This window comes from Otolemur garnettii, unplaced genomic scaffold, assembly GCF_000181295.1.
Source record: "Otolemur garnettii isolate 467f Iridium unplaced genomic scaffold, OtoGar3 scaffold00083, whole genome shotgun sequence".
In the NCBI taxonomy this organism is placed as follows: Eukaryota; Metazoa; Chordata; class Mammalia; order Primates; family Galagidae; genus Otolemur; species Otolemur garnettii.
In genome coordinates, this window is record NW_003852478.1 from 5,030,805 (window position 1) to 5,041,142 (window position 10,338).

At 39.6% G+C, this 10,338-nt stretch overlaps 1 protein-coding gene across 9 annotated transcripts in view; it reads right to left on the reverse strand.

Moving 5' to 3' along the window:
• Window positions 1–10,338, reverse strand: part of FRYL (FRY like transcription coactivator) — a 260,014-nt gene that overhangs the window by 69,325 nt on the left and 180,351 nt on the right. For all 9 annotated transcript variants that reach the window (XR_002774533.1, XM_023515972.1, XM_023515970.1 and 6 more), the window contains 5 exons: window positions 9,184–9,379; window positions 7,998–8,122; window positions 5,832–5,889; window positions 3,769–3,860; window positions 1,070–1,242 (listed from right to left, as the gene is read on the reverse strand). Coding sequence is in view for 8 of the 9 variants with exons in the window: in XM_023515972.1 (XP_023371740.1) it covers window positions 1,070–1,242; window positions 3,769–3,860; window positions 5,832–5,889; window positions 7,998–8,122; window positions 9,184–9,379 (644 nt within the window). In the remaining variant the exon portion in view is untranslated. The remainder of the gene's footprint in view (window positions 1–1,069; window positions 1,243–3,768; window positions 3,861–5,831; window positions 5,890–7,997; window positions 8,123–9,183; window positions 9,380–10,338) is intronic.

Here is a 10,338-nt window from a genome sequence, read left to right on the forward strand (position 1 = left end):
TAACGAACCTAACTAAGTGCTCAAATTATTCTGTTATAAAATACCAGCCATGCTCTTTAAACATCAACAGTTTGCATATCTTGTTTAAAGTAGCGACATAACTTTATTATATTTTTTGCAGAGAAAAAGAAACCTTTGCATTTACACTGTATTCCAAAGGCATAGTCTTATTTTTGTCTTAGACTTGCAGTTTACAACTTTTTAAAATGCAGCTGCGTGTATCATCTTCTAGGCCCACACTGGTGCCCGCTCAGTAACAGACACACGTTATTATCACACATGAAGTGAACCAACTCACAGTACTGTGTCCTCACTGCCCTTTACATCGATGGCCAACACTGCTCCCCCATTACTCAGAAGTATTTTGTTAATTTTATTCTTGGTTATTTGGAGTATTATATTCTCCACTCACTGCATCTGACAAGTTTCTCCAAAAGGTTTATTCTACTGATTTCCTCAGATTTTTGTGCCCATGTCTTGATTATTGCTGAAAATCTATGCTGGCTTGCTTTTTGTTTTGGAGACAGAGTCTCACTTTCCTGCACCTTGGTAAAGTACTGTGGTGTCACAGCTCACAGCAACCTTAAACTCTTGGGCTCAAGTGATTCTCTTGCCTCAGCCTCCCAAGTAGCTGGGATTACAGGCGCCCACCACAACTCCCAGATATTTTTTTTTTTTCCAGCCTCTTGCTCAGGCCTGTCTTGAACTTCTGAGCTCAGGTGGTCCACCACCCCGGCCTCCCAGAGTGCTGGGATTACAGGCGCGAGCCACCACGCCCGGCCACCGGTGAGCTTCTTAATTTCTAGCCATTTACACCAACGCAGAGGTAAACTAACCCCAGCCATGCAGGTCATGCTGACAGATTCTCCTACATGTTCACAAATTGCTTTATCATCTCAGATTACAAAACCTCACGAGAAGAAAAAGATATGACAATCCCTTAGGTCAGTGGTTCTCAATCTTCCTAATGCCACAGTGTATTTTCATTGTTAAAAAGGGGTCGTGACCCACAGGTTGAGAACCACTGCCTTAGATACTCAGGAATGCTTCAAGAAACAGAAAATAATACCTGGAACATTCTGAATGATATTCGCCACTAAGGCACTAAAATGGCATCGGATATCCTTCAGTGTGTCGGAGTCTTTTTCATTTTCTGCTTCCAGGAGTTGTCTAGTCAAATCGACATACTCCAGTAAAGTGTTGTTGAGGAAATGTGTTTCATTATCAAGGCCACCACTTGCACTGAAAATATTGAAGAAAATATAACTTTAATTTAAATAAAAAATATTCCTACTAACCAAAATCAGGGTTGGCATGGTCATGGGAGTCTCAGCTTAACGCACAACGGTGAAATGAACATGATTTTGGTTTACTGAAATATAAAGTAGATGTTGCTTCTTCATCAAGGAACTGTTCATGCAATTTCTATTATTGAATTCCATATCTCACTTTAATCAACTATTCTGCATGCTAAATGTTAGCCCCTCTCCAGCAAAATACACACATTTTCAGTAAGGAGGCACGTGGGGTGGGGGGGATCAGTTTGGAAAGGCAGAAAGAGGAGAGACCAGTTCTGTTCATTCTCACCGGAGCCACGCCCAGTCCTGTTAGGCCTTCAGCATAATCAAATATCCATTAGGTACTTAACTCTTAGCAAGATTCTGGGATCAGTATCACAAGGGATATGAAAATTGAAGAGAATTCTAGCAAGAACAACGCAGAGTGCTGGGTTTCAAATCTTTCTAGACCAATGGAGTTACTGCGAGAATCTCTGCCTGGAGATTCTACTTGAAGCAAAGGATCTGTGGCTGAGAGGGGGACACTGTTGCTCAGAGTCTTGGATCCCTGCCTGTTTCACCACGCACGTGAGTGTTTTGGTCAGAATATAAACAAGTCACTGTATAGGAAGAGGCTCTATAAACAACAAGTGCTCTACAGATGAGCAGCAATTACATTTAAATTTATTTAGGCCAGCGCTTCCTTATTACATTTTAAGAGTACTTCTAATACATACTATTTTTAAAGTAATTTTTTCCTAGTTATGAGTAGCTTTTTAATAAATATTCTAAGCCCGTGAAATCAAGAGTAAGAAGTTGCAGTGGAACTACCATATACTAAAAACATCAGTCTTTAAAAAAAAAAAAAATCGGTCCATACTAATGGGTATGGAATGAATGAATTTATGACCAAAGTTTTCCCTTTATTCCTTGAATAAGTATTTTTTAAGCTCTGGACCATGATCTATAATAGCAGATGGGAAACTGATTTAGTGGACGGCAACCTGTACCAGGACAAAACATTCTTTCTTTTAACCACTTATCCACTGACCATCTACTACACACAAGAAACATGGGATCCACTGGGTACACAGAGATCCTTGCTTTCTTGCCGTTCAGAATTCATTTTTTCCTTAACCAGGGAAATAAAAATATCTGTATTAGTGGTAACCATCTATTAATTTCTCTTTAAAGAAAAAGACCCTAAAACAAACTATACAACTGTGTCACATCGATACGACTCAATAGTGGATACAGATTTCACAGTTAATTTTAAATACACAAAAATTTTGCATTCCCCCCAAATAATACCCAAGATGCGTCACTAATATTACACTAAAAACAAACAAAAAAGAAAATATGTACCAGATATGTACCATAAGTGTCAATTTTACTTTTCTTAACTTCTATTTTTTTTTTTTTTTTGGCTGCAGCCATCATTGTTTGGCGACCCGGGCTGGACTTGAACCCGCCACCTTAGGTGTATGTGGCTGGTGCCTTAGCCACTTGAGCCACAGGCATGGAGCCTTTTCTTAACTTCTAAATGTTTTATTTTTGTGCAGGACAGAAAAGAGAATGATGTGTTTTTTTTCTTCTTTTTCATTTGCTTTTCACTTACTAGGAAAGAAAAATCAGTGTTTTAAATTCTCTGATTAAAGCACTATTTTGAAGGTACTTGTCAAAACCATTCAACATTAAATAAAAAGGCATCAGGTACACTAAGAAAAACTCAGGACAAAGCTAAGTGACAGCGCTGTGCAGTCGGTGCAGTTTCTGCGCCTGCTGGTTATTAATGGTTTTTCCCCCTTAAAATCTCTTTTCAGAAATCTTTATGGATATGGTCAAATCTACTATTTTTTGCCTTCAGTAGTCAGGTAACACCATTATCCTCCTAAGGAAAGTTATATCTCAACACAGCTGATGGAGTTTTCCTCAAGTGGCTGGTCTTAGAGGTATCAAGATGTCTTTACTCCAGCAATAACCCCCAGTTTTAGGGTTCTGTGACTGGTGAAAACCACCGTTGTGAATTTTATCTACAAACCCTGTAGTTTTTTTCCTGCAAGATAGATAATAGTTCATCAGAGTAAACTTGCAAAGCTTACAATTAATATCTGGCCTTTGGATATATCATTTTTCAAGCCCAAAAGACCTTTAAAATGAGATAAGAAATCAGGAAATCTGTCAAGAAAAGCCTACTTTTATCTACTTGCCTAGATGACTAGTTCCCAATAAATATCAAAATCGCAAGGACATTAAATCAATTTTTGCCTGAAGCAGTCCAGCCCTGGTGGTAGATCACTCGCTACATTCTTGGCCATTGGTTAACGTAGGGAAGCATCTTTGGTTTTGGTAAATTATTTTTACAGTGATACACACAAGCTTCTTGTTGCAAAGGTGCTCTTCAACACTTTTAAAATGTGTTTCCTGGGAGAAAAAGGGATTGCGTTCCTTAATCATTCAGAGTCTTAAAAACCCGAATCCAGTTACCGACCTGTGACTAATGACACCAGCATCTGCCAGCAGTTCAAATATTCGCACCAGTTGTACTCGCAAAACGTCCCGACGCCTGCGTCGCTTCATGTTCTGTTTCAGAGACACAAAGATATGATTTGTGAGTCTTCAGGGACCTTCATAGAAACTTGCTGGTGTGGTTTGGAAAGAAGAATGTGACTGTCTCAGAGAGAGTTCTGGGCTCACTGACATTTTCTTGCTTTTGTGGTACAGGCGGGGAAGACTCTGGCAGTTACCGCACGTGCGGGCCGGGTGCAGCAGCTCGTGCCTGCAACCCTAGCAAGTTAGGAGGAGGCAGCGGGAGGACTGCTTGAGGCCAGCCTGGGCAACACAGCGAGACCCCCATCTCTACAGAATATAAAAAAAATTATCCAGCCTTGGTGGTACATGCTTGTAGTCCCAGTTATTTGGGAGGCCCAGGCAGCAGGATCACTGGAGCCCTGAAGGTTGCGTTTGCAGGGAACTATAATGTCCATGCCTGCTAGCCTAGATAACAGAGTGACATCAAGTCTCTCAAAAAACAAAAAAATAAAGATGTGAAGATAATTTGAAATTAATAAGCCAAATAAAATCCTATGACATTTCACACGGTGTGTGTGACATGGTGATGTCTCTTATGTGGGAGGGGGTGGGGGGGATTCCACCATAACTTTTATGTGACTTGCCAATCTGACAATTTTACAACTGAAACAACTGGTAACCTACTGTTATCAGATGATAAAGAATCACTAAGATACCCCCAAACTAGGACAGAAGGGCAGGGAGACAAATCCTAAAGGAAACTCTAGAAACCCCAGACTTTGCTGATGCCAAGGATTCCCCTTAATGGTTAGTTTTGGTGCAAAAGAATAAGCAAAAAACAAAACTATTTTTTTCATTATGGTATAAATAAAAATGTCTGTATTACTAGGGCCAAATAACTATGCCTCCAGTAATAGTTGTAGCATTTCAATCACCTAGGTCACTTTCCACTATAGCTCAGGATTCACTGATGCTATAACTTCATAATACAGAATAATTAGAAACTCCTTCTTCAGTCTTTCGCTTTTATGTTTATGGCCCACATTTCTGCCTTCCACACGCGAGTCATCTGTAATGTCCTCACTTGCATGCAGGCAGAGTCCGAGGCTTCCTTCTCTGCAGCTCTTACAAATAACCCCTAATCTATGACTCATGTGTGTATAGTAAGTTATAAATATAGTTTATATTAATATAATCACCTGCCACCCTAGACCTATTGATTCTGAAAGCTGCTCATAATCTGACATGGATCTGAAGATTTGGGAGTCTAGACTCAGGATTGTCACACCGTGTCCACCGGCCAAATCTGGCCCACTGCTGCATGTTTCTATAAAGTTTGGTTAGAAAACGCCACACCCACTTGTTTCTGTCGTCTATGACTGCGTTCATGCTACAAAGGCAGCGGAGAGCGGCTGAAACACAGACAGGGAGGCCTGCAAAGTCGGACGTATTTACTATCTGACCACTTACAGAAAAGGGGGTGCCCACTCCAGTCTAGACCCAACTATTTCCTGCCCTCACTTAGCTATGGCCGTTTTCCACCTGTTTTATGGAATGGGCTTCTGGGTGAGATCCCCTGGATGGGAAAGGGAAGTCTGTCATCTTTGGAAAAACAAAAGCCAAGAAATGCACTGGACAATCTCTTAGCTAATTTCTAAGTGTTGGTAGTATGTGTAGAATTAGCAGAAAAATAAATGTTTAATAGGCCATGCACAGTGGCTCACACCTATAATCCCAGCACTCTGCGAGGCTGAGGCAGGAAGACCACTTGAAGCCAGGAACTCAAGACCAGGCTGAGCAAGATCCTGTCTCTACTAAAAACAGAAAAATTAGCTGATGTGGTGGCACAAGCCTGTAGTCCTAGTTAGGGAGGCTGGATGGGAGGGAGGATTGCTTGAGCCTATGAGTTAGGTTGCAGTAAGCCTTGATCCTGACACTGCACTTTAGTCCCGGCACCAGAGTGAGGCCCCATCTCAAAAAAAAAGGGTAGTTTAATAATATAAAACTATAGCACATACTGACCTCTGGCCTTCTTTCGAGGGCTTCTTTAATTATGGGATGTAATTCCTCTATTAGTTCCCTAGAAGAAAAAGTATACAGGTCAAGCAGATTTAATTAACACAGACCAATAGATAACCTGATAAGTGCAAATATGTAAATATTAAGATACCAATGTAAAGTGACAAGTATTAACCCTAATCCTACTGTTTTAAATGTAATTTTTTATTGTTTGGTCATAAAATACCACATTATAGAACATTTGGACACTAGAAAAATACTATTACAAATTAAAAGACGTGGCCCTATACTGTCAGCATTTTTTACAACCCACATACATTTTCATAGTTGAAACCCTATTACATATGTAATAGTGCCTTTTTGTTTAACACTAAGCACAATTACTTCTCTCCACCACTAATCAATTCATAACGGTCTATCACAGGCTGGGATACCATAATCTCCCTAACCATTTATTACTGAATTGTTACATTTTATCTAATTTACTATAAATACTGCCTCTGTAAATAACTTTTTACATTTATCATTTCCCTTTTTGATTATCTTCTTAGGATTAATTTTACAGATTAAATTAATGGGTCAAAGGTACAGACTGTGAAAATAATAAATTTCTCTTTGTGTGTGTGTGTGTGTGTGTGTGTGTGTGTATTTTTTTTTTTTTTTTTTGCAGTTTTTGGCCAGGGCTGGATTTGAACCTGCCACCTCCAGCCTATGGGGCTGGCGCCCTACTCCTTTGAGCCACAGGCTTATATTTTAACTTTAAATCAAAAATGTGCTCATTATAAGACTGGAAAATTTTTAAAAGCACAAGAAGAAAATAAAATCCATCCACAATTCAGTCACTTATAGAAAATTACTGACATTTCAAAAATTTGCCTTGATGATTTTTAAGATGTTGAGATCACTTTTATATCTCATTTTTTTCAATTACCACAATAGTATATTTAAAATCTGTCATAAAAAAGTATTCCATACTGGGTGCAGTGGCTAACACCTGTAATCTCACCACTGTGGGAGGCTGAGGAGGGAGGATGGCTAGTACTCAGGAGTTTAAGGCCACCCTGAGTGGCTTGGCACCCATAGCACAGTGGTTACAGTGTCAGCCACATATACCAAGGCTGGCAGGTTTGAACCCAGCATGGGCCAGCTAAACAACAAAGACAATTGCAACAAAAAATAGCTGGGCATGGTGGCAGGCACCTGTAGTCCCAGCTACTTGGGAGGCTGAGGCAAGAGAATCACTTAAGCCCAAGAGTCTGAGGTTGCTGTGAGCTTTGATGCTATGGCACTCTACTGAGGGTGACACAGTGAGACTCTGTCTCAAAAAAAAAAAGATCAGCCTAAGCAAGCGTATGATTCCATCTCTACTAAAAATAGAAAAATAATCTGGGCACTATGGCAGGCACCTGTAGTCCCTGCTAGTTGGGAGACTGAGACAGGAGGATTGCTTAAACCTAGGAGTTTGAGGTTGTTGTGAGCTAGGCTGATGCCACAACATTCTATACTGGGCAAGAGGGTGAGACTGTCTCAAAAAAAAAAAAAAAAGTCTTCTAAAAATTATGAGTGACATCCCACACCTAGAGGTATGTCACAGTTTATTAACACACTCTTTTGCTGCACATGTTTTCTTGGAGACAAGTATCCTCATGTCAGCTGAGAAAGTTATCGAAAGAGATAGAGCAGGGCCCAGCAGGCAACCAAGCAGAGCCTTGGGCAAAAATGAATAATTTGCTTCATTAATATAAAAATCATCCAATATCAAAATAAGATATAAAACATGTCTATAAACACTTCTTTGAAAGATTTTGATTCTTTTGCATAAGAAGAAAACTGGAGTTTTAAGCACAAGACCGAGATTACACATTGATAGTATCACTAAGGTAAATCAACTGGTTAGGAAAACATTACAAATTTATATGGCATTTTATCATTTTTACAATATATTTATACATAGATATATTTGATTTTTCGTAGTAAACCTGTAAATAGAGTCAATCTTAATCAAAATGAGAAAACAAAGGCTCAAATAAATGACTTTTCAATGTTACATGACTATTTAACTGGTCAAGTCAGGACTGGAATGCAGCTACCCTAATAAATGCTCTGCTTGGCCCGACTACAGCATCTTCCTACGTAGCACACTTATTAATTCAGTATGTAAACAATTACCTAAAAGCTCCTGGGTTGGTCCGGCCAAGACCTAGAACAAGGGACTCAGTGATTTCCATGCTCTCAGAGCGCATCATTGGGACGATGTGCTTAAACAAGGATGAAGGGGATGGGATTCCAATAATCTGGAAAAAAAAAATCACATTTATAGCCGCCACTAATGATATTATGTCCAATCAAATAATTTCAGATTTCCATAGTCTTTGGACAGTGATAAATGGGACAGATGACATTTCTGTGACTTGGAATTCATCCAAGGGATACACGACCTAAAAAGGTCAAATGATTTGTCTAACAGATTAATGAAAGTTCATTAGCAGATCTTGAGGTCTCTCAGTTCTTTTTTTTTTTTTTTTTTTTTTGAGAAAGAGTCTCACTATGTTGCCCTCAGTAGAGTGCCATGGCGTCCCAGCTCTCAGCAACCTCAAACTCTTGGGCTTAAGCAATTCTCTTGCTTTAGCCTCCCAAGTAGCTGGGACCACAGGTACTCGCCACAATGCCCGGCTGTTTTTGTGTTGCATTTGTCATTGTTGTTTAGTTGGCCAGGGCTGGGTTCAAACCTGCCAGCCTCGGTGTATGTGGCAGGTGCTGCAACCACTGTGCTACGGGCGCCAAGCCAGAGGCCTCTCAATCATATAATGGGCCAACTCCTCCATCAGATATTCCATGTCTTTGACCCATGAATATAAGAGTAAAACAAAATTACTTCAAAAATGGCCTTCAGTGTTAAAGCCAGACAATGGCCTTAGATTCTTAAGTTTCCTTGAACTACTCTGTAATATTTTGTGTCGTATCATAAAAACTACATAGCTTATCAAGTAGCCTTTGTATCACTATATGATTTAAGGAAATTCTAGAGAGGCATTTAATTAATTAAATGATTTCTTTAGGGTATATGGACCGGAATAATCAAAAAAAGGTAAGATAACTTCTTTAAAAATACTCATTATGATGAATTTAATAAGAATAGGGTTTCCTTTTTAATGAAAAGACTATATATAATATGTATCAGTGATTCCAACTAGGAATCCATAAATAGAGTGATGGGATTCCTCGAAGGGCCTTCATTTTCCGTGTGAGTAAGCAGTGTACTTCTCAACCAAATCACTTTATTGGCCATGAAAAGAAATTTTAAAATATGACTTATGGGCCCAATCCGATTCGATGGTAGATGGGAGCAGCTTACTTTAGAATCAATGCTATAGCCGCTGTCAGGGGTAGACGCCAGCGTCTCGGGAGGAGAACACCGCATGGAACCTGCCGACGTGGACGATGGCGCTGAGGTCGCTGCGCTGCAGCAAAGGATCAGGTAGTTTCTCCAGAGCCCGACGTACGAGTCGCTGCTCGTGGTGGTATTGACCTTCTTAGCATTGATGGGGCTACTAAAAACAAAAAGAAAGAGAAATAGGTTTTTAAAAGTTTATTTTTAACTAGTGCTGAATTTTTATCAGTTTAGGGGAGACGGTTGGCACAAAGCTTTTATTGCTAGGGAAGTCTTTTTTGGAATGATAGAGATGAAAAAAGTGTTACCATGAAAACGGAAACGTTACAGGATCATTTTCACATGATCTGTTATTCCTGTGACACAAGTCAATATTTTATTGGGCCACATTGCTTATTATACAGGCTCAACATAAAAGAAAATAAATGAAAAGGAAAATCACCTTTACTCCCACACCAAATAAGCTCTGTAAATTCTACACATCTTCAACTTACACACATGCACTGTTAATAGAATGGATATAAGTTTTTAATTTATAAAAAATATTTATTTTGTTTTGTACCCACTATTTAGACTTCATATGTATTTGTCCATCTCTCTGTATAAATTACCTTATTTCCCATGAGATTATTTTGATTTCACTGTCTGGCATTTTAGCTAATAGCCATTTTTCTCTATTATACACCATACGACGCATGTGGTGCTAAGTCTGATGAAGAGAAATAAGAGCAGAGAGGGAGACAGAGAATGCTGGGGGAAGGGAGGGTTATAATTCTCAATGCCATAATTAGGCCCAGCAAGTCCCCACCTACCAGGCACACTCGCTGGGTGAAGGGCACAACTACCACCGAGACGTTGCATTTGCCTTACAAACACAAATCACGTAACCTAACTGCATACTAACCCGAAATTAAAAAAATAGTTTAATAAAAGAAAAACAGGGGAAAAAACATACCATAATTAGGGAAGACAACTTAAGGGCGTTAATGTTACGCTAAGGTGGCCAGTGGTAAATCTTTATTAAAAAATATCCAATACACTGGCTTGGTGCCTGTGGCTCAAGTGGCTAAGGTGCCAGCCACGTACACCTAAGGTGGCGGGTTTGAATCCAGCCTGGGC